The 24,182-nt window shown below is 47.4% G+C and overlaps 1 protein-coding gene across 3 annotated transcripts in view; it reads left to right on the top strand.

Moving 5' to 3' along the window:
• Positions 1–773: 773 nt before the first annotated feature.
• The window catches only part of Urb1 (URB1 ribosome biogenesis homolog), a 63,794-nt gene continuing 40,385 nt past the window's right edge, over positions 774–24,182 (top strand). For all 3 annotated transcript variants that reach the window (XM_004654440.2, XM_045149420.1, XM_045149421.1), the window contains exons 1-11: positions 774–914; positions 4,482–4,621; positions 5,063–5,214; positions 6,840–6,972; positions 11,865–11,961; positions 15,250–15,335; positions 17,608–17,742; positions 19,607–19,731; positions 20,540–20,735; positions 22,448–22,585; positions 23,522–23,695. In XM_004654440.2, coding sequence (XP_004654497.2) covers positions 779–914; positions 4,482–4,621; positions 5,063–5,214; positions 6,840–6,972; positions 11,865–11,961; positions 15,250–15,335; positions 17,608–17,742; positions 19,607–19,731; positions 20,540–20,735; positions 22,448–22,585; positions 23,522–23,695 — 1,512 coding nt within the window. In that variant the 5' untranslated portion in view covers positions 774–778. The remainder of the gene's footprint in view (positions 915–4,481; positions 4,622–5,062; positions 5,215–6,839; positions 6,973–11,864; positions 11,962–15,249; positions 15,336–17,607; positions 17,743–19,606; positions 19,732–20,539; positions 20,736–22,447; positions 22,586–23,521; positions 23,696–24,182) is intronic.

Below are 24,182 nucleotides of genomic sequence, written 5' to 3'. Positions count from 1 at the left end.
AGGGACATCCTACCACACAAGCCCAGCTTGACTTCGGGTTGGGATAAGAGCTTGGATTAGGGACCCCTAATCTCCATCCCACGTCTCCAAGCGAGGGTTTCTCGGCAATAATCCCGCCTGGCATCAAGCCGGGGACAGTCCTCGCGGCCCACACGCCCGCGGTGTGAAGGAAGGTCTCCCAGCGACACGGTCAGGGCACTCGGGGATCCGAACTCATGACACTGCTATGACGCCTCAGGGGCACGGGGGGAGGGGTGCATCCAGAAGCACCAGGGAGATGATGCTCAGGGTCCCCGAGGGCAGGAGGCACGTCGTGATCCGTCCCAAACGGCCTCAGAGACGCGCAGGGGTCGTGACGCATCGGGACTTGGCCAGTCACGCAAGCAGAGGGACCAGGATTCCAGCCCCGGAGACTGGGGCCTCCGCCTCTCCGAGCCCCGCCCCCTGGACGCAAAGCCCCGCCCCTTCCACAGAACTCCATCGCTGGCCCCGCCCCCTTGAAGCAAGGCCCCGCCCCTTCGGACGAGCTCCTCGCCGGCCCCGCCCCCGCAACAAGGCCCCGCCCCTGCACCCAAAGCCCCGCCCCTCCACAGAACTCCATAGCTGCCCCGCCCCCTGGACGCAAGGCCCCGCCCCTTCCGCCGAGCTCCTGTCCGCCGGTCCCGCCCCTTCCGTGTCGCACGCGGTTCCGGCGCGTGTGCGTTCGGCTTGTTCCCCCTATCTCCTGGTTCGGGCGGGTGGGCGCGTTGTTTCCGCTGCGCACCGCGCCGTGTGGGCCATGGGGGTCCCCAAGCGGAAAGCCTCTGCCCACGACCCGGCTGGCGCCGCCGACGCCGTCAAGCGAGCCCGTGCGGAAGAGCTCACGGGCGTGCGATTCAAGGCTCGGCTGAGGGACCCGCAGGGCCCCGGGCCCGGTGAGTACGGGGCGAGGGGAGGTCGCGGCAGGCCCGGGGGCCGGCTGGCCACGATCTGGACACAGCCCAGACAGTCTCTCCCTTTCTGCAGCTCTTGCATCACCGATAGTCAGGGCCAGGCTCCTGGGTTTCGGGGACGCACGCCGCCATTGAGCACGGCGTCCTCCGGCGCGCTGCACACTCCGCTGGGCTTATTGCGTCTGCACAGTTGTCTTTGCGGGCAGCGATCCATAGCAAGCTCCAGAACCTCTTTCAGTGCGCTTGTCAGGAAGGGACACGCAGGTCCTCATCCTCAGTCATTTCAGGGCATATTGGTGACACACAGCCCCCCTTTTCCTCGGGCTGTCACTACCATGTCCCTCAGCTGTGATCCGCTAGCACAAACGTGCTGACCCCCTGAACACGCTCCAGAAGCCTCCACCACGACTTGTCAGCTGACGAGGACTGGATCAGATGGAGCAGATTCTGTCATTTTAAATGTTACTTTTGTGTCCAGTGGGCCACACTTCACAGCTACCTGTAATCCTCAGGAAAGTGCATGGCTTAGGAGGAAGAGCCCAACTGAGCCATCACGTGGAAATATTGGCACTGTGCTAGAATAAGACTGTGACAGCCTTTCTCCCAGGTTAAATTAACTGTGAAATGAATTGGAGTCCTCAAGTTCTGAGTTTTCTTTCCAGAAATTTTATCATCCAACTTTTAATACTTGTCTTTGATAGTTTGTGCTAGGAAGTGGTACTGACTTTAGTATTTAAGGTAGGGGTCTCACTGTAGCTCAGGCTTGCCTGGAATTCACTATTTAGTCTCAGCGTGGCTTTTTTTTAAAAATATTTTGTTCATTTTTTATTTATTTATTTGAGAGTGACAGACACAGGCAGAAAGACAGATAGAGTGAGAGAGAGAGAATGGGCGTGTCAGGGCTTCCAGCCACTGCAAACGAACTCCAGATGCGTGCGCCCCCTTGTGCATCTGGCTAACGTGGGACCTGGGGAACCGAGCCTTGAACCGGGGTCCTTAGGCTTCATAGGCAAGCACTTAACCGCTAAGCCATCTCTCCAGCCCTCAGCGTGGCTTTTAACTTGTGGCGATCTTCCTACCTCAGCCTCCCAAGTACTGGGATTACAGGCATACACCACCATGCCTGGAGACCTCAGTATTTATAATTAAGCATTTTATTTAGTGTTTAATAGGAGCTAGGGTTTTTTTCCCCCCAGGATAGAGATAATTGGGTGAATAAAAATCTAGCACAGGCTCTGCCATTGTGAATTGTACAGTCAAGTGAGAAAGATAGATGATAATAATAATAAAACAAAACATCACGTAAGACTCACAGCAGTAGCACTTACCACAAGGACTTGAGGACTTGAGTTTGGATCCCCAGCCCTGACATGGATGCCTGTGGGTGTCATAGTGCGCCTTGTAGCCTCACCGCTCTAGGGGCAGAGGTAGGTTTCCTGAGGCAAGGTGTCTCGCTAGACCAGCCAAGTAGGCAAGCTCTTGGTTCAAACATGAGAGACTGCCTTGATAAAGAAGGGGGAGAGTAACTGAGGAAGACATGCGGTGTCTGCACAAACAGGAACACATGCCAACATACCCACTACAGAAGCACAACATTTACGTGGGTGCTGGGGTTCTGAATCCAGGTCCTCACACTTTGTATAGCAGGCACTTTACCCATTGAATTACCTCCCCAGCTCTGCTATGTGACTGTGACGATCTGCCTTCCCCACTTGATTGTAAGACCCAGAGCAGCAGAGCCCATGTCAGAATATGTAGGTGAAGTGGAGGAAAGACAGGGCAGAGCTGAAGTCAGTGGGTGAGCGCGTGAATCTCTTTCAGAGGCTGTTGTAGGTGGTGTTTTAATGTAGCCTCACATTTTCTCCCCTGTCTGTGGGAGGCTGTTGGACCACCTGGCCCTGATATTTACGTGAAGACTTGGGGTTAGTAAGACTATTAGTACTTGATATATTTAAGATTTTATTTTACTGGTAATGGCTAAGTGTGTGTTAATAGGAATATTTAGTCCCTCCCTTCTTTGTTTTTCAAATAACATTAAGTCTCTCCCTAAGAGGATTAAGGTGCCCATGAAATTGTACCACCTGTAGCCTGTGCTTTCATACTGTGCCCGGATGTCCAGGTTTGCAGATCTGTGCATACTGAGTCACAGAGGGCAGCTCTGTAGAACCTGGGCTCTATAGGATGAGCCGCTGGGGAGCCGGCACAAGGGTGGCTCCATTGATGGTGCTGGGCCTGTAGGTCCCTGCTAGGAAGCTTATACAGGAAGTGATCAGGCCATCGGGAGGGAACCCCTGAGTTAAGGTGGCCTAACAGGACAAACGTGCCTCTAGGATATACACCTTTGGGCTTTGGAAGAACACCGGGGTTCTCTGCACGTCTGGGGGTTGGCAGTGAGACAGGCACTATGCAGACACCGCATGCCACCTGTAGCGGCAGCTGTGAGCTCTGTCCAGTGTGTGGGTATTGTTCAGCTTTTAAAATTTTTATTTTTTTGTTCACTGTTATATATTTAGTTGAGAGCGACAGAGAGAGAAAGAGACAGAGAGAGAGAATGGGCATGCCAGGTCCTCCAGCCACTGCAAACGAACTCCAGACACATGTGCCTCCGGCTAGCGTGGGTCCTGGGGAATCGAGCCTCAAACCAGGGTCCTTGGCTTTACAGGCACGCGCTTAACCGCTAAGCCACCTCTCCAGCCCTTGTTCAGCTTTTACAGGGAGAGGATGGGCCCTGGAGCCAGGCTGCTTGAGGCCTGGCTCTGCCACTGATTAGCTGAACGTCATTGACAAGGAACTGAGTTTTCTTGTCTGTAAAATAGGAAAACAGTATTATGGTGTGGAGAGCATTAACTGATACAACATAGGAAGAGCTCCTGGTCATGTTGCATGGGTCATTTCTGTTCCTGTCCTTACCTCACAGATGAGGGGATGGTAACTACAGGGTACAGCTAAAGACTAGAGTCATGACTGCAGCCTGAGAGTTCTTCCACCCACAGCTGTATTCCTGTGCTGTCTGCACCATTTGGAGTGTTTCTGTAATTAATGTCCGTATGGATTCATTTGCCAAATCTTCCCCGACAAAGTACTGTACTTGTATTAAGAAGGGTTAAATGACATTTGTGTCCTCAGTTCTGAAGTCTGGGAGTGTAAGATCAAGGTGCCGCTGTGGTCAGTTTGAGTGAGGCTGTCTTTCTGGATTTTACACCGCTGCTGCTTCTCGCTGTGTCCTCACATGGTCTCTCCTCTTCAGCGAGGACCTCTCCCATATCTCTTTCTCTTACAAGGACACCAATCCTGTGGGATTAGAACCTCAACCTGATGTCTTCATGCATGTTTAATGATCTCCTTAAAAGCCCCATCTCCAAATAGTCTTGTAGGAGTGACAGCCTTAACATGTGAGTTTTGGGGGGAACAATTCAGTGGCTTCTGTGGCTCAGCAGGTAGGATGGGGGGGTGGTTGAACATCACAAAATGTGGGAAGCAGGGTTTAGTCGTGGCTATGATTGTTCTGAGGAGACATTCTTATTGGTCTTTGAACATCACTTATTTCAGCCTTGGAAGCCTTTGTCTCTGCTGCCAAGAAACTACCACAAGAAGACATGTATGATGTCGTGGAAGGATACATAAAGATTTCGGTGGAGTGTGCTGAGCTCTTCCAGCTCCTGAGTGGAGAGAAGCGGCCTGAAAGTGAAGTATGTAAAATACTTAGTAAATGATGTCAGAAGTCAGGATCTCAGATTCCTAAAATGTGACTGGCTTATTTTAACAATGGGGATATTCTGCTATGAAACACACATGGAATTGATTGCAGTCTTTGGCTCCAACGAGATTGAACATCGGGGTTGTTTTTGAACTTGATGCTGTCAGGGTTATATTCTAAGGCTGTCAAACTCTTGTCTTCCCCCATCATCAACAGAGCTTTCTCCCTTCACTTCCTTTTGTATCATTGTAAGCAAGCTCTTCTGTTACTAGTTCAGAGCCTGGTACCTGATACCTGAGCCTGCTGAGCTGTCACCTCCGCCTTTATTATTCTGGCTCAGGATCTGGGAAGACCTAACTCTATAAGAGAGGCGGAGCACATACGTGCAAGAGGAAAAGTAATGACTCATGGTATTTCTATTCCATCTTTACAGATGTTGTTAATATTTCAAGCTTTTGAGGCCATATTACTGCGGACAGCCAGCGACCTCTCACATTTTCATGTTGTGGGCACCAACATTGTGAAGAAGCTAATGAACAACCACATGAAGCTGATCTGCGAGTCTCTGTATGCAGCGGGTTACAGGTGAGCTGCTGTCTGTGACTGGGCGCAGCCTCTCCGTAGCTCAGCTCTCTGCAAGTGTCTTAGACCTTGACCTTTGCTCTCTGTCTGCTCTTTAAGGAGCACTGAGCTGTGTCAAAGACTGCTGGGACTGTGCCTTTGTCCTTCTCTCTCCTGGGAGTGGCAAGACTATGGCTTACTCCTCCCACCAAGTTTCCATTCCGTTCAAGCCCTGTTGCTGCTCCTGCTGCCTCTGGGAATAGCCCCCACATGCCCTGCATATCATAACTCTTCTGCAGGTAGTCATGGGCCATCTCTGTCTCAGCACTGTGCCGTAGTGCCTTCACTGGGTGTCCTAGGTTCAGTAGTACTGATTGCTGTTCCTTTCTGTCTTCTAAGCCTGCTCTGGTTTTCTGCGCACAGACACATACTATATTATTGACATAGTACTCATCTCTGTTGACTGTCTTCTTCCACTGGGATGCAAGGTGTATGTGGGCAGCAGCCTTGCTTGTCTTATAACCCAGCAAATGGAACTGCCCTGCATGGAGCAGGAGCTCATTGGAATACCAGTTGCGGGTCGCCCCCGAGGAGAAAAGCAGCCAAGAGCTCACTTTGAGAGGTGTCTGTGCACGTGTTGTCTTTTGTGTCCCGCAGACACAGTGACTGATGAGGTTACATGATGATTACACCTCAGTCACTGGTGGGTTACTTAAGAGAAGTTGTCATTGTTTTTGTATTGTGGTCTTCCTTAGTCTCAGCTTTATAGCTTCTTGGGAAGTTTTCTTTTTAAAATATTTTTATTTATTTGCTTGAGAGACAGACAGAGACAAAGAGTGAGTTTGGGCATGCCATGGCCTCCTGCCACTGCAAATGAACTACAGATGCATGTCCCACTTCGTGCATCTGGCTTTACATGGGTACTGAGGAATTGAACCCAGGCTGTTAGTCTGAAAAATAGTACTTTTAACCTCCAGCCTCCTTCAGTCCATGCATTTAAATTTTCTTTTTTATTTTTTTAACTTTTATTTATTCAAGAGAGTGAGACAGAAAGAGGCAGAGAGAGAGAGAGAGAATGGGTGCACCAGGGCCTCCAGCCGCTGCAAATGAACTCCAGACACATGTGTTCCCTTGTACATCTGGCTTATGTGGGTCCTGGGAAGTTGAACCGAGATTCTTTGGCTTTGTAGCTAAATGCCTTAACTGCTAAGCCATCTTTCGAGTCCCAGCCCTTTTTGTTTTTAAGGGCAAGCCCAATAGATTAGCTTTGTTTTTTTTTTGTTGTTGTTTTTTTTAATGAGAGAGAGACTTGATGCTTCAGGGCCTCCAGCCACTATTCTCAAACTCTGGACTTGTATGCTACCTTTGGCGCATGTGCAACCTTGAACATGTGTCAACTTGTGCATCTGGCTTATGTGGGATTTGGAGAGTTGAACATGGGTCCTTAAGCTTCACAGGCAAGTGTCTTAACTATGAAGCCATCTCTGTGCATTTTGTTTTCAAACTAAAAAAGTTAATGACATTCATTCTACTTTAATTTTTCCGGTGTGGGGTAACAGATCCTAAACCAGGGTTGCACTTGGCTTTCTGATGAGGTAGCCCTCTAGTTCTGCTATTTCTGACATGCTTCCTTTCTTGTCCCTGAGCAGGATGGGCCGAGCCTGCCTGGAACTGATGACTGCCATGGTGACCCAGGGGCCCGAAGCAGCCAGGGATGTCTGCAGCCGTTTTGACTTGAATAAACAGACCTTGCATACCCTGGTGACCAAGAGGGGTTCGAAGGTGAGAATACTGAAGGTCGTGCTCATCTCCCCTTCCCTTCCTTTGGAGGGCGATAGTGGCTTGTTCTTCCCTCTTCTCTTACTTAGTCCCCAGTAGCTGATGAAGGCTGTGTCTTCCTCCCTCTGTCACTGAGGAGGTTACCCTCCCCCCCCACCACACACACATACACCTCTCCATGGTAACTGCTGGGACATCAAGGCATATCTGGGCCCAGGTCAGGGGAGGAGGTTGGCTCGAAGTACAGTGCCTGTGGCCTTAAGGGTGACTTAGCCACTGTGAGCATCTTCTGAGTGAAAAGAAGACCTGTGTTCTGTTCCCATTCTGCCCACTTGGAACTCTAGGCCCGTGATATCCTCAAAGAGGACTCCTGGGCTCCGTGGAAAGTCACTCGTGTCATCTTGGAATGGGAGGGGCTGAGTTGTGTCAACGGGGATGGGAGTGGGAATGCTTGCTCTTCAGGAGAGCTGTACGGAAGCTCCCTGGTGGCTCTAGAGGCGCCGCTTAGGTTCGGAAGGGCTCTGGGGGCGAAGGCGCAGCTGGGATCCTGAGCTGCCGGTGGCGCAGGGGCGTGCGGCCGCCGCTCGTGCAGTGCCTGCTCCTGCTTGCCAGATGGGCTCACCTGCTGTGCGCTGCCAAGGCCGGAGCTCTGCCCTGCGTTCTGAGCAGAAAGAGCAGGTGGGCAGGAATGGACTCCTGTTTGCCAACGTGGAGAGTTTGCGAGCTTATTCTCAGAATTCCTGGGATGTAAGAATTTCTACATTGCCAGGAAATAGGGTGAAGGGTTAATAATAATAATAAGAAGAAGAAGAAGTAACTTTTACGGCTTTGTGAGATTGTTCTGATGTTAAGGGTTTTACTGGGATCACAAGTAAAGTAGTTTCTGGGGAAAAAAGCCCATGTCTTAGTGCCTCTTAGGTACTGTGCTACATGTCAGTAAATTCCAGACAGTGAGTAATGGCTTCTGACACTTAAATAAAAATAATAAGAATATGTCAGCTCTTTGCACACTAGGGGATATCATGATCTTTGGTCTTGGCTAGCTGGCCAAAACCCTGGCAGTAATTATCAATCTTATTTCCTTCCCTTGCCAACCTGATCTCTCTAGACCTTAGCTATCCCAGCTGTCAGAGTAAATGCACTTACTCCTCATGCCATCTGCCAAGCCCAGATAACATGGAGAACCCCAGTTCCCTTTCCAAATTCCAGCTGTTCAGGCCATTTCATCTCAGGCTCTCAAGACAGGTTGTATTGCCTCTCCAGGATCTATAAAATGGGAATTTAGGACTTTTTGTACTTTGTGTGTGATCTTCCATACCAGCTACTTAAATTATCTTATATGCTATATTTAGTGGTGTGTAGACTTTAAGTTTTTTTTTTTTCAGAGTAATGCCGAGGACATAAAAGCTAGAGCAGCAAAAGGAACTCCCATGTTCTAGCTGCAGCCGGTGTCAGCCACTTGTCACCCCACCTCTGCAGTTGGCTTGTGTAGCAAATCCCAGACATGAATCATAGTTCACTATAAATATTTTAGTATGTGCTTTTAGCAGAAAAAGATCTTTTAAAACCACAGCATTATTGCACCATCACCATTACTAATTTCTCATTGTGAATGCCCAGTTTGGACTCTGGATTTTTCTGTCTAAAATTCTTTTTACTTACTGGTTCAAATCTGTATTCAAGCAAGGTGTACATGTTGTGTTTGGTTGATGGATTTGTCAGGTGTGTTTAAATCCCTTAAATGTATAGCCGGGTGGGATGGGTGCACTCCTTTAATCCCAGCACTCTGGAGGCAGAGGTAGGAGGATCGCTGTGAGTTCAAGGCCACCCTGAGACTACTTAGTGAATTCCAGGTCAGCCTGGGCTAGAGGGAGACCCTACCTTGGGGAAAAAAAAATGTTTTAAGTGTGTTTTACTTTTTAAACAACATTTTTGCTTTTTTTCCTTGCCATTTAGTTGTTGAAGGTGCCGATAGCAGTTTATGTTAAGTCTTTTAATATTTAAGAGGGAATTATGACAGCCGCCTAAAGAAAGCAGGTTTCAGATATATTCATCCAGCCAAGGAAAGCATTACTGAAATCCTTTGCCAAAGAACAGTTTTTCCAAATATGTTTCGGTCTATTTTAGAAAGTGCTTTGGAAGTTCAGGACATTTTCTCTCTGAGATAATATCCCTTTGAGGTCACAGGGTGGGGCTGAAGAGTGGACATGGGGCCCTCTTTCAATGGAGGGAGATGCCTTTGAGGAAGTGGACTACAGACATAAGAAGAGCTGGAGGCCAGGCCCCATGTGGGAGTCACAATGGAGGCCAGCCCGCCTTGGGTGGGCAGGTGCTGGGCCTCTGGGATTTATTTGTCTACTTCCTCCACCGTGTAGGAACCTGAGATTCGGGGTTGTCTGGAGTATGTTAGATGGGGACTAGCGGGCGCTAAGCAGGGTCTTTTTCTGGACGAAGCCTTAGGAGGATCCATTCCAACTCTGCTTTGACAGAATTGGGAGCAAGGTTCCAGTGCCTTGACTCAGTACTTCAGTGGAAATGAATGGATGGATGAGCCTATTAGCAAGGAAAGGGTAAAACCTAACTCAACTTTTCTAGGCAAGTTTTAGCATTTTACCAGGCTTCACTCCAGGAGCCTGTTCAGTATGAAGTGTCACACACGGAATGACAAGGCCACTCCACAGTTTGGGAGTGGCGAATGCTTGATGCTTCCTGAGGATGGAGATGGGCTCTTAGTTGTCTTTCATCCTCTTAGCACAAGACTCCAGCATCTCGGATGCCGTGAGGGGTTTCTGAACATGACTTGGTGGTGAAGGCACAGCGAAGGGTTAACATCCTCAGGAAGGAGGCTCCTTCTCAACACTGCTTCTCAGTGGCCCAGCTCCATATGGTAAAGAGGCCACAGAGGTGTCCAGAGCAGAGAGGATCACTGGACGCTTCGGCATATTCAGAACATGTCGGTATTTGCTCAGCAAGGTTGAGTCTAGCCTGACCTGGAATTCACTACGTATCTCAGGCTGGCCTCAAACTTATGGTGATCCTCCTACCTCCGTGCGCTGCCGTGCCCGTGTGCGTTGCCTCAGTGCATGCCTCCACGCCCAGCAGGACACATCTTTTTGATGCACATTTTATACAGTTACCTCTTATTTTCCGAGATCTTATTCTGCTTTAGCAGTAAGATCTTAAATTTTTTTTTTGAGGTAGGTCTTGCTTGCCTAGGCTAAGCTGGAATTCACTGTGTAGTCTCAGGCTGGCCTCGAACTCACAGTGATCTTCCTACCTCTGTGCGCTGCCATGCCCGGAGTGAGTTTCCTCAGTCTTGTGTTGATGTTGAGCACCTCCACCTCAGCTTGTTAGGAGGGTGAACGAGATGGCAGATGTGCAGTGTCTGGCACAGTGCCTAGTATATAGCAAGTGTTCAGGGAACAGTCATTGTCATTATCACCATCCCAATAACTTTTGCTGCCTCTGCTGCCATTAAGTTGACTATCTGGAAGGCAGAAATAATCCGTTGTTCTTTCTGGGCATTTGAGGCAATTCTTCTGTAATATCAGCTTGTTTCCAGGCATAACTGAGTTGGGGAAAGTTTCACTCGAAGCTGCGGAGGATCTAGGCTAAGCTCAGGTGGCAGTTTTAGAACAGCTGATGAGAGCTGTGTGACTGTGTGTGTGCCTTGGCTTCCTTAGCCGAGAGTCAGGGATTTATCCTAATCACACTGGGCGGGGAGGCTGATCAGATGGCCCTGGTGACCTCTTTGGAGTGTTGGCTTTTGATCATGGCCTTCTTCTGGGTGTACTTGTTCATTTGTTCATGTATGTGTAAGTTCTTGTGTAATTGTGTATGCACTTGTGTGGAAGCCAGAAGACAACTTCAACTGTTGTTCCTCAGACACCATCCACAGTTTTTTGAGGTAGGGTCTCTCATTGGCCTGGAACATGTCCATTAGGCCTCATTGGTTGTCCAAAAAGCCCCATGAATTCTTTTAAGTCTCTGCATCCCCAGCACTGAGATTACAAGCACATGCTACCACCATGTCTGGATTTTTTGTTTGTTTGTTTTTTAAAGGTAGGGTCTCACACTAGCTCAGGCTGACCTGGAATTCACTACGTAGTCTCAGGGTGGCCTCAAACTCACAGTGATCCTCCTACCTCTGCCTCCTGAGTGCTGGGATTAAAGGCGTGCACCACCACGCCTGGCCATGTCTGGATTTTTTATGTAGGTTCTGGGGATTAAACTCAGGTCCTAATGTTTGGGGAGCAAACACTTCACCATCTTAGCTATCCCCCAGCCCCAGTCATGACCTTTGTGTTCTGTGCCCTGGGTCATGCTGACGCTTGGGGGCTGCAGTCCTGGGACTTCCCTGCTGGGTTCATAACGTGAAACATCTGCCTGGTTGCTGGTATGAGTTAGTAACGTATTTATAATCTCTAATAAGAACCAGACATCGCTGCATTGGCTTCTCATCAAAAGCAGCACCAGTGTCCTCATTATCTCTGGATTTTCAAAAACAGAATGGATTATTTTTATTGGCAGGCAACAGGGGAGGGATCTCTGCAGGCTGAGGGTCTTTTGCCCTATACCAGAGTGGCCTATGAACTGAAGAAATTTAATAAAGAAAGAAGTTTAAACTTGGATCAGGGGAAGAGACACCACTGTTTTTAATTAATTTTTTTTTTTTTGTATTGAGACTAGGGTTCAAAAGAGAAGGAAAAGCCAAATAAGAATAAACAGTTGGGAAAGATGAAGAGAAATCCTTTGCCTTCCATTAATGAATGAGGAATTATTTCAGGCATCCATCCGCTGATGCCTGGAGACAAGACTCGGGGCTGGGAGGTGTCCGCCTGCCCTCTATCTCCATGCAAGGTGCACTTGACATGTGTGTCTCCTTTGTTCTCCAGGGAACACATGATGTCCGCCTGGCTTACATCCAGTTTGCCCTGTCCTTCTTGATTGCTGGTGATGACAGCACCATAGGGCAAGTGCTGGACCTGAAAGGTAGGTGTTCTCCCTTGACCCTTTGGAAAGGCCACTTTCATTTGTTCAGCAAAACACACTGTAAACATGTGCTTCTAAAAATCTGCAGCCTCTGCAGTTGCCATGTGCACTGGCTTAAAGGGCATGCGAAAGCAGAGCTGTGGCCTGTCTTGATGCTGCTGGTCAGTGTTCTTTTGAGGCTGTCTGGAGTGCTGAGCTATGCTGTGACAAAGATCACAGCACACCCCCAGAGACAGGCAAGCAGGCTTCATGGCTTTGGGCTGCAGAGGACATGCCCTGGCTATCTGACTCTCCTTACTGTTTACTTTTTTGGGGATTTTTCGAGGTAGGGTCTCACTCTGATCCAGGCTGACCTGGAATTAACTAGTTAGTCTCATGGTGGCCTTGAACTCAAAGCAATCTTCCTGCCTCTGCCTCCCGAGTGCTGGGATTAAAGGCGTGTGCCACACCTGACTTTACATTTTTTTTATTCTTTTTTTTGTTTGTCTTTGCAAGTGGCGGGGGGTATGTGGGAGGAGAGGGAGAATGGGTACGCCAGGGCCTCTGGCCACTGCAAACGAACTCCAGATGCATGTGCCCCCTTGTGCATCTGGCTTACAAGAGTACTGGGGAATCGAACCTGGGTCCTTTTGGCTTCACAGACAAGCGCCTTAACTGCTAAGCCATCTCTCCAACCCCAGTGATGACATTTTTTAAAGGGATGTTGAAGGGGATGTCAGCCCCTTGAGCTCAGTTCCTCAGCACCTGCACATGAAGCTGCATGCAAAGCGGCACACGCGTGTGGACTCGCTGCCCGTGACAGTGGGAGGTGGGGCCGGGAGGCTTTGAAAGCTTGCCGGCCAGCTAGGCTAGTACAGGAGCACCAAAGCAGGAGACCCTGTCTCAGAAAGATGGTGAAAAGAGAGGACAAACACCCCAAGGTTGCCCACATTAGTAGTTGTTTTTAAATTTAATTCATGTATGAGAAAGGAGGGCAGATAGAAAATGGGCATATCTGGACCTTCATCTGCTGCAGATGAGCTCCAGATGCATGTGGTACCCTGTACATCTGGCTTACATGGGTCCTGAGGAATCGAACTTGCGTCCTTTGGCTTTTTAGGCAAGCGCCTTAACTGCTAAGCTATCTCTGCAGCTCTTTTTTCATTATTTTTTTTGTGAGAGAGAAAGAGTGTGCGCGCAAGAGAGAATTGGTGCTCCAGGGCCTCCAGATGCAGGCACCACCTTGTGCACATGTGCGGCCGTGGGCATGCATCACCTTGTACATCTGGCTTATGTGGGATCTGGGGAGTCAAACCTGGGTCACGTACAGGGTGTGTCTTCCCTCCTCAATTAAACCTTACTCTAAACACACTCATAGACACACCCTGAGGTTTGTTTCCTAGGTGCTTCTAAATCCAGTTAGCTTGACAATGAAGATTAATCTTCCTCAAGGCCTTAGACAGTTTTCTTCCTTCTTATTGCCAGGAACCAGCTCAGGGTGTCTTCTTGCTGCTGTCAGGGCTGGGAGTTTCCTTACAGTTGCCCTGGGTCTTCTCAGCTGTCTGGCATTGTGCTGAAGGATGGCTGGTACTCATTTATACTGCCAAAGGAACGGGTTATGCAAAGCAACGGGGCTGTGCCCATCTGAATTTTAAGAAGTTTGATTTAGCAATTCCACATACTGTCAGTTGTCCAAAGAAGTAACTGAGGATTTAAGTAGAGCTTCAGTTAGGGAAGATTTTTCTCATATTGGCCAAAAATTAGATTCTAAGTATCTATCAGCAAGAGATGGATCGAATCATAGTTGGAATGCTGCTACTAAAGATGTCAGTGTGCTAACTGACATCAGTCCTAAGTGACAGGCGATTTGGTGTAAACTCAGTCATAAAGCCATGGAGTTTGTTATAGCAGTGGATGTTAAACAGAGTAGTGAGTATGCAACAGAAGGCTAACATTTAATTCAGATGTTAGCAGTGTTTGCTTTTGAGTATGGGCCTATGGTTAAGTTTAAATCTTACTCTTGAGTTTGCCTAATATTTTCTAATTTGTGGGGGAGGGCGGGGAGTATTGGGATTGAACTCAGGACTTTATACCTGGTAGGTGAGAGCTCTGCACTGAGCTACATCCCCAGCCCCCAATTCTTTCTTTTTCTTCTTTTTAAATATTTTATTTATTTTAATATTTATTAATTTGAAAGAGAGAGAGAGGGAAGGAGGGAGGGGGAATGAATGGGCATGCTGGGGCTTGCAGCCACTGCAGACAAAACTCCAGACACATGTGCCATGTTGTGCATCTGGCTTACATGGGTCCTGGGGAATCAAACCTGGGTCCTTAGCTTTGCAGGATGCACCTTAATCACTAAGCCATCTCTCCAGTCCTTTTCCTTTTTTTTTTTTTAACTTTATTTATTTATTTATTTGAGAGAGAAAGAGGCAGAGAGAGGGAGAGAGAATGGCCATGCCAGGGTCTCCAGCCACTGCAAATGAACTCCAGACGCGTGCCCCCCTTGTGCATCTGGCTTATGTGGGTCCTAGAGAATTTAACCAAGGTCCTTTGGCTTTTTAACCGCCAGGCCATCTTTCCAGCCTTTCCCTTTTTAAAATAATGACTTTTGTAGAAATTACATATATTTTTTAAGCATGTGTGGAACAAGTACAATTATAATTGTTATGGGGTTTTCCTCCCTGGTCATTTGTATAATAGCAGTGGTGGGCACATCTCCGGGTCTGGTGGCTGTCTTCCTAGCAAGGGAAAAGTATGAAGAGAAAGCAAAAAGCAAATAAACAACATCTCCTACACTCTACCATCAACCAATACACGGATGACCAGTATTTTTGCTGTGTTTCTCAGTAAGTCTATGCGAGAGCCATTTTGAAAGACCATATCCTCTTTCAAATAGTATGAAGTTGATTTTGCTTCATGTGAGCAAATGCAAGTCAAATGGAAAAGCCGGGCGTGGTAGCGCACACCTTTAATCCCAGCAGTTAGGAGGCAGAGGTAGGAGAGCATCGTGAGTTTGAAGCCACCCTGGGACAACATAGTGAGTTCCAGGTCAGCCTGGGCTAGAGCGAGACCCTACCTGGGGGGTGGGGGGGGGGGGGCAGGGGCAGAAAGTCAAATGGGGCTGCGCACATCCTGAACTTCTTCACACTTGTATTGGTTTCCCCTTTTCACCTCCTGTGTCATGAAACTGGTTTTTCCTATTGTGAACTTGAATAATCAGTATTATTTGCTGTAACATTTCAACAGTAATGTTCTCTTATTTTCTAAATGCTTCTGAGTGTAATATTGTGAAACTTTTACTTTCAGAGTTTATTCCTTGCATTTTTTGCTCAGGCATAAAGGAGGATAGGATTTCCACCATCAACATTGTGTTATCCACTCTGCAAACAAAGGTATGTGTGTGGTGGTCAGTGTGTCTGTCGTTTGTTCTCCTTATGCGTGAAGACGTGGTCCCCAGTGCTTTTGGGGGCTCTAAAGATTACAGGTAGATAGTCTGGACAACAGTTTCTTGGCCCTACCTTGGCCTAGGTGGAGAGTGAGTCCCAGGACGCCATAGTTACAGAGGAGCCACAGCAGCATGTGGTGTCGTCGCTCCTTTTGCTACTACAAGAGAACAGCTGTTCCACAGTAACTCAGCGTGGTGATGGTGAGCTGTCAGTTGCAGACAATACTTCATTTCCCTATCTACCCAAGTATTAGTTTGATTCATATTGTATATTTTGTCCTTTCCAAGTGTGTGTGTGTTTGTAGGCCAGAGGACAACTTGGGTCGCTGTTCTCAAGGTCACATCAACTTTTTTGAGACAGGGTGTCTCACTTGCCTGGAGCTCGCCGACTCAGGTTACACTGGCCGCCCTGAGCACCTGCCTGCTTCCCCAGCGCTGGGCTGCACGCGTGTGCCGCCACACCCTGATTTTCATGCAGGCTCTGGGGTCGTTCTTAGGTCCTCATGCTTGCAAACACTTTACCAACTGAGCTATGTCTAGCTCTCAGGTATCTTATAGAAAAAAAAATTTTTTTAATGTTTTTGTTAGAAAAATTTTAACATTATTTTATTTATTTGTTTTAAAGTAAAAGGGAGAGAGTGGGCATACCAGGGCCTCTAGCCACTGCAAATGAGCTCCAGACACATGTGCCACCTTATGCATCTGGCTTTATGTGGGTACTGGGGAATCAAACCTAATCAAAAATTAGGTCCTTTGGCTTTTCAAGCAAATGCCTTAACCACTAAGCCATCTCTCCAGCCCCTCTTCCAGAAATTTTAAAACTTAGTAAAAGGATCAGGTTTTTTTTTTTTTTTTTTTTTTTTACTCAGGGGCACCTTAAATGATGAATTAAAAAGCCTGACCCTTCTAAATGAAAAGTCAAAATCCCATATAGAATGACTAATAAGCATAGCGAATACTAAGGTAGTATTTAAAACGATTCTTTTTTTTTTTTTTTCCTGGAATTCACTATGTAGTCTCAGGGTGGCCTCGAACTCTCGATGATCTTCCCACCTCTGCCTCCTAAGTGCTGGGATTAAAGGCGTGTGCCACCACACCCAGCTAAAACAATGATTCTTAAGTGGAAGTGATTTTGATACCCTGGGAGTGAGGGGGAGAACGTATGAAGATATCTGGAGGTATTCTTTTTTTTTTGTTAATCTTTTTTAAAATTCTCACAATTTTTATTAACATTTTCCATGGTTATAAAAAATATCCCATGGTAATACCCCCCCCCCCCGCACTTTTCCCTTTGAAATTCCATTCTCCATCTGGAGGTATTCTTGATTGTACGGTTGGGAAGGCCCCAGCACCTAGTGAGTGCTAGCCATGCCTCTGTCTGTCGCACCAAGTACGAGGTAGCCTGCGGAGTATTAGTGGAGCCAAGGATGAGAAGCCGTTTTCCCAGGAAATGCAGACACGATACCATGACAAGCTCTTTTAGACCAGTGGCACGTAGTGCTAGGTGCTGCTCTGAAGCAAGTGTTACAGCCCCTGTTGAAGACAACGGCTTTGGGGCTACGTGTTAGAGGTCTTACGTATGTACCTGAACTGGTGGCTGCTGTGAATTGGTCCTTTGCACCAGAACCACCTGGGCGTGCCTTTGAAATACATGTACCAGGGCTGCATTGCCACTGATTTTGAAGTAGCTGTGTGTGGGGCCAGGAGCTTGTGCCAGGACTGCGTTGGAAGAACCTGTGCGAGCTCCCTAGTCAAAGATGCACTGAAGGTGCTGCTCGCAGCTCTGGGAGGGGGGACCAGAGTGTGGAGGCAGCCTGGGGCAGCGCTGCAGGGAGGAGGGAGGATGAAGTCAGCCCTGGCCACTCAATGCGTAGAGGGTGTTTGGCCCCCAAGATGATGTTCTCAGGGAGTTTTTAACGTTGGAAAGTCTTACACTACACGAGTAAAGATGCACAAAGTCATACGTAAGTATCCTCTCAGGAAAAGACCAACAACCAGCGCATCCCCGGGTATGTTGTGGTTTGAGTGGGCAGGGCTGAAAGGAGCTGCAGCCAAATGGGACTTGGCGACCTTACGTAGGAACATCGGTGAATTGCGTCTCTTTACAGCTTTCCTTTTACTTTCACAATTTGTCCAACAGCCACATGTACCATTTTGATAATGCTGAGTATTTTAGAATTAACTTTCTCTCTTTTGCTTAATTTTCTTCCTATATTCAGGTGGTTCACAATAAAAACATCACTAAAACCCAGAAGGTGCGTTTCTTTTCGGGACAGCTACTGAATCACATAGCGTCTCTCTACGGCTGGAATGGGGTTGCTGACGTCACTCCAGAAAACGCAGACAGTGCTGAGGTGAATCATGGGTTTCTGTTGGTCTTGTCCTCCCTCATTTGTTCATTTGATCATCAGGTTTTGTTTTTTGGATATTTTTATTTTCATTTGTTTATTTGAGAATGAGATAGAGGGAGGGAAGGGGAGAGAGAATAGGTGTGCCAGGGCTTCCAGCTACTGCAAATGACCTCCAGATGCACATGCCACTGTGTGCATCTGGCTTATGTGGGTACTGGGGAATCTAACCTAGGTCCTTTGATTTTGCTAGCAAACACGATAACTGTTAGTCCATCCCTCTAACCCTATTTAATTTTGTTGTTTTGTTTATGATTATATGGTTAAATTAATTCTGTATTAGAGGTAATTTTAAAAACCTTTTTTTTTTTTTTGCTGGTGTTTGTATGCATGTGAGTACATGCATGTTCATACGTGTGGGTATGTGTGTGTGCTGGCCAAGGGTTGATACCAGATACCTTCCTTGATTGGTTTGCACCTTCTTTATTGATACAAGGTCTCACTTGAGTCAGGGCTCACCAGTTCTGCTAGTCTAGCTACTGAGCTTGCCCTGGGGATCTTTCTAGCTTCACCTTCAAAGTGCTAGGATTGCTGGCCAGCTGCCATGCCCACTTGGCATTTACATGGGTGTTGGGAATCTAAACTCGGGTCCTCACAGTTGCTCTTTAAGGGCTTTACCCACTGAGCCATCTATCCATCCCCTAAATGTTTTCTATAATTACATAAAATTTTTATTCTGATCTTAAGAGTTTTATTCTTTTTTTTTTTTTTTTTTTTTTTTTGGTTTTCTGAGGTAGGGTCTCACTCTAGCCCAGGCTGACCTGGAATTCACCAAGAAGTCTCAGGGTGCCCTTGAACTCAGGACGATCCTACCTCTGCCTCTCGAGTGCTGGAATTAAAGGCGTGCACCATCACGCCCGGCTACAAACCTACATTAAAAAAAATTTTTATTTATTTATTTGACAGAGAGAATAGGTGAGCCAGGGCCTCCAACCAATGCAGATGAACTCCAGGTGCATGCTCCACCTTGTGCATCTGGCTAATGTGGGGCCTGGGGGACCAAAACGAGGTCCTTTGGCTTTGTAGGCAAATGCCTTAACCAGTAAGCCATCCCTCTAGCCCAAACCTACTTTCTTTTTAAGTGAGGAAATGATTATCCTTGTAATCTAAGTGACCCTGCAGTGCCTGCTGGGTAGATTTATAAGGCCCATCTAGACTCTTGTTTTCCTTCTTTCTTTTGGCCTCTTTTTTCTTCCTTCCATTCTTTCATATCCACCTTTTGGAGTTTTTCAGTGTGTTTTTGTTTTCAGGCCCGTCTAGAAACACTTAACATTTTGCCTTTCCAACAGGGATAATTTATTTTGTGATCATTAATTTAAGTGGTAAGTTAAAATAGTTGCTTTCACACTGGCCTAAGCCTAACATGCATTTTCATTTTCCTTGCGGTGTTTCTGAACATGGATTTGGCCTGTGTTGTAAGGGCTCAATTTTCCTATTAATGTTATGATAATTTGTCTCTCAGAAACCCACTATTTTGCTTCCTTTTATCTTGGTGACTTGCCCATGTCCTGTTGTTTTGAGCATTGTTTTGTACATTCCTCTTCCAGGAATCCCCAAGGGCTTATAGAAACACTCCTGAAAGTGGAATTTTATTCAAAAGTACAAGACAAATTAAGTCAATTTTGAACTTTTTAAAATACAGGTTTAAACTTGCCCTTCTTAACAGTGTTCTTAAAACAAAAAGTTCTCTCTTTATCATTGTACCTGTTTTTTGGGTTTATTTGTTTACTTATTGGAATGATGCCCAGCGTGTGATTTAGTGTTTCTGAGTTGTCATTAGGCAGGTGACTCTGTCCTGTTCTTATCCTAGGTGTCTGCTGAAGAAGCAGGAAAAACCATGGTGAGGGAGCTTGTTCACAACTTCCTCATGGATCTTTGCTGTTCACGCAAGCATGGGATTAATTTTTATGATGCCTCTTTGGGAACCTTTGGCAGGTACACTGCAACACTCTGAACCCCAGTGTGTATGTTCCTCAGAAGCAAGCATTCATAAGTATCCAGTGGAAACCAGTAAATGGTGGGATTGTGGTAGCTAAAGTTGGAATTGTGGATGTCATTGAACTCATCTTAGGGCTGGCAGTGTGTGTGGCCAGAGAAGTCTAGCTGCTGCTGCCCTTGGGGACCAAGGCCTCAGGATAGCAGTTTAGACACAGACCAGGGAATGTTTCATCTGGGAAAGTGTTGCACGTGTTTGCTTATAATTGGTGGATTCAGCTGAGTCACTCAGGGCAGGAAGGGAGCGTTGACATGCCTCACAGTAGTTCTGAGGTGAGTGCTGCTGTTACCCCAGCTTTTTAGAGAGGAGAATGGCTACATAGGCTACACCACTTCCCTGACTAAATGGTAAAGCTTACATTGAACCCAGAAAATTGATTCCAAGTAACAACTCAATGGTTTTTCCTCCTCTCAGACTTGTGCCAGTGCGTAGGATATCAAGAGTGACTTTCTTCCTCTTATTTGGAAGTAAAATTGAACTTAGGAGCAAGAAAGAGGAAAGCAGAGATGGCAGTGGGATAAAGTAGAGACCCCTTCAGCAACTGAGAGCGGGGAAGGGGCTCTAACCCTCACCCTTCGATAGAGCACTGGAACACCCCCCGCCCCCCGCGGGCTATAGAAGCACCTCAGTGCTCTGCAAGAAACGTCCTTACTGTCACGTTACTACTGAGCCTCCGAGAGTGACGCCAGTGCTCGCTGTACTTCGAACTCTCTCTGGTGACCTCTCTATCATCTCTCTCCCCAACAGAGGGGGCAACCTGACACTCCTGCACTTCTTACTGGGTTTGAAAACTGCGGCTGAGGATGACCTGGTGGCCGAGCTTGTGGTGAACATCCTTAAGGTGTGCCCGGACTTGCTGACAAAATACTTCAAGGAAGTGAATTTTTCCTTTCTCCCAAGAGTGAAGTCCACTTGGCTAAATAATGTCAAGCTGCTAAACAAGGTACAAACAGTAATGTCTGTTAGCTGGACGAGGGTGGAGTGTAAGGAGCAGGAGGCAAGTCTGGCTTCCTGTTTCATAAATTGCTGTGAAGGGCTGGAGAGATGGCTTAGCGGTTAAGCACTTGCCTATGAAGCCTAAGAGCCCTGGTTCAAGGCTCTATTCCCCAGTACCCATGTAAGCCAGATGCACAAAGTGGTACATACATCTGGAGTACATTTGCAGTGGCTGGAGGCCCTGGTGTGCCCATTCTCTCTCTCTCCTGCCTCTTTCTCTCTCTGTCTGTCACTCTCAAATAAATAAAAATAAACAAAAAAAAATTAAAAAAAAAAAATAATAAATTGCTGTGAAGCCCCCCATCCAGGGATAATGGATATTTTAGGTCATGTCACTTGGGTGACATTGTCCTCTAAGTACAGCATTTTGCTTTTCACAGAGCTGGATTTTGAGGTGTATTTCTTTTGAATCTATTGAGTCAGTTAATGCTCATGAGTTAGATTGGAATCAATGAGATGTTTGGCCCCATAGGCTGTCAGGTCCTTAGAACAACTTGAACTAGAGAGGAAATGCCTCAGTAGCTGAACCTGTGCAGGTCAAGTTGAATATCCTGAGCTGGAAATGGTGGGGCCAGGTGGGGTTCAGATTTCAGAAGCTTTTGGAGGTTGGAATATTTGCATGGCCTTCATTGGGTAAGCAAAACTAATCCAAAAGTCTGAAATTTGAAATGCTGTGTGTAAGTAATGAAGCTCTGAGCGTCAGTTCCAGAAAGCTGTGCATTTTGGATTTTCAGGTCAGGGATGCTCAGCCTGTCCTGACTACAAACTTGTGCCCGTGCTGCTGATTCCTCACGGGATGCCTGGACTTCCTGTGCGTGTGCATGTTTGTATGGGAGTGGGAGCACATGCACGTGTGTTTACATGTGTGTGAAGGACAGGACAGCCTCGTGTGCTGCTCATCTTTTTCTGACTCGGTCTCTCACTGCCCAGTACCTTTCCTAATTAGGCTAGACCGGCTGGCCAGCAAGCCACAGGGATCTGCCTTTCCAGCACTGGGATTACAGTCATGTGCCACATGCCTGGCCTGTGGATTCTACAGGTCCTTTTGTTACAGCACGAGTTCTTCACCATCTGAGCTCTCTCTCCAGCCTGTATCTTAGATTTTCTTGTACCTCAGTCTATCCTTGGAGTTGTTTGTAAAAGCAGCCTTTATTTATATGTTCTGTAATTTTCTTGGAGCGCCTGTGTGTTTGTGTGAATCCCAGATGAGAAGGCTCCTGTTTGGGAAAGATGCCCTGTGGCCACCATCCATCCTGGGAACTAGTTCTGAAGCTGCCCAACCTAGTACTGGGCTCTGGCAAGTGGTCTCTGCAGCCTGCCTTGAGTCCTTACTTTTTCTAGTCATGTGGCCCAAGAGAAATTAGTAATCTCACTTTGGCATCCATGAGCATGTTTGTGATGTTATCTGTGACTATTTCAAAGGATTTTCATGAAGCTTAAAGGGATGGTGTGGTTGTCAGGTGGCTGTCAAGGGCTGCAGTGACTGCCAAGAGATGCCATTCAAGCAGTGATGTAGGCGCTGACTTGGTGCTTATCTTTCAGAGTGTCTCTTGGGGCCGGTCTGACCACACTATCATTGGTTAGTTGGAATGGATTCACTACTGAATGCTTACATTTAACTTTCCTTCATCTCCAAATTAACTCTCTTCTTTTTCCTAGATTTATAAAGCCCAGCCTGAGATTTCCCGGGCTTTCTGGACCAGAGAGTTTATTCCCTTGCCGCGGCTACTGGCAATGGTGCTGGTGACCACAGTGCCTTTGGTGTGCAATAAGATCATGTTTACCCAGGCACTAAATGTAAGTCTGATTGGCCTCTCTGCAGAAGCCTCGGGCTGTGTGCATGACTGTACTGGGAAGACCAGCCTGACTGATTGTGTTCCATCAGTCTTTGGGACACCCAGGGCATGCTTTAACTGCATGTTCTTTTTTTAAAATTAAATTATTTATTTATTTGAGAAAGAGAGAAAATATGGTCATGCCAGGGCCTCTAGCCACTGCAGATGAACTCCAGACACATGTGCTACCTTGTGCACCATGGGGCCATTCATGCCCACACAGGACACCATGGTGACCGTGTCCCTGGTGCCACATAACTAACTGCCTGGCCTTCTTGCAAGGATGGAGATGACCCTGAATGCCAACAACTCCTAGCCATTCATGTAAGCTCAGGACACTGTGGTGAAAAACACACGAGCCCCTCATAATGTGGTTTCTCAAGGGACCTAAGGACCTCTGCAATATAAAGTGATGATGTAGAATTTAGGAATATGTATTTCTTTCCACAAACATGTCCACCAGCAATGCCTGAAAAGAGCTGGTCCTCAAAGTACACGTTTCCCAGAAGCCTCAGCACCATTTACTTGTGCATCTGGCTTAAGTGGGTACTGGGGAATCGAACCTGGGTCCTCAGGCTTCACAGGCAAGTGCCTGAAGTACTAAGTCATCTCTCCCAGCCCTGTGTTTTCTTTAAAGAGAAAAATGAAGCTGGGCTTGGTGGTGCGCACTCAGGAGGTAAATGTAGGATGATTGCCGTGAGGCCACCCTGAGACTACATAGTGAATTCCTGGTCAGCCTGGGGTTGAGCGAGACCCTACCTCAAAACCCCATGAAAATTTATGTGTGTGTGTGTGTGTGTGAGAGAGAGAGAGAGAGAGAGAGAGAGAGAATGGCTTGCCAGAACCTCCTGCAGCATGTGAGCCATCTGTCTAGCCCCTTACTGTCTTTTCTTCCCAGCTGGACAACACATCAGTAAGGCACACAGCTTTATCCCTTATATCTGTCATTTTGAAAAGAGCATTGAAGACAGTTGAACACTGTCTGAATAAAGAGTCGTGGCAAGAATCAGGTGTGTACACCGCCGCAATGATGGAGGAATTCGTGCAGCTCTTCAGAGAAGCCCTGAGCAAGGTGGGCATGGGTCCAGCTTTGGGTTTCCTGTAGACCTCGTCAGCCCATCCTGGGAGCACAGAGGGTGGGAGCCAGGAGGTGTGTCCTCACGGCCGCGGGGTTGTAGAGGCCAGGGAGCCTTGTCCTAGCACCCTACTGAGGATAACTGATAGAGTGCTTCTCATATGTCATACTTAGGGCATGGGCCACAAGTCCTCAGGTGACTTGAGAAGCAGACCATGCTACTTGCTCTTGCGTGGACACAGCGGGTTGTGATTCTGGTGGGACCTCGTGTCTCAGTAAGAGCCATATTACACTCCTTTTCCCTAGCCCGTGGCTCTGCCCACATACTGCTAGAACTGTGGCTAATGAGGTGAGGCTCCTGCGCACTGGCTGGCTCCTGAGAGTCGTTGTCATTGCTGTGGGATCCCAAAAAGTGTTTCTGCGTTGGTAGTATAGTGGTGAGCATAGCTGCCTTCCAAAAAGTGTTTCTTCTGCCTCACTGTCT

This window comes from Jaculus jaculus, chromosome 5 (genome assembly GCF_020740685.1).
Source record: "Jaculus jaculus isolate mJacJac1 chromosome 5, mJacJac1.mat.Y.cur, whole genome shotgun sequence".
Lineage (NCBI taxonomy): Eukaryota > Metazoa > Chordata > Mammalia > Rodentia > Dipodidae > Jaculus > Jaculus jaculus.
Note: the sequence above shows the minus strand (reverse complement) of the source record. Positions and strands in the feature narration are given on the sequence as shown.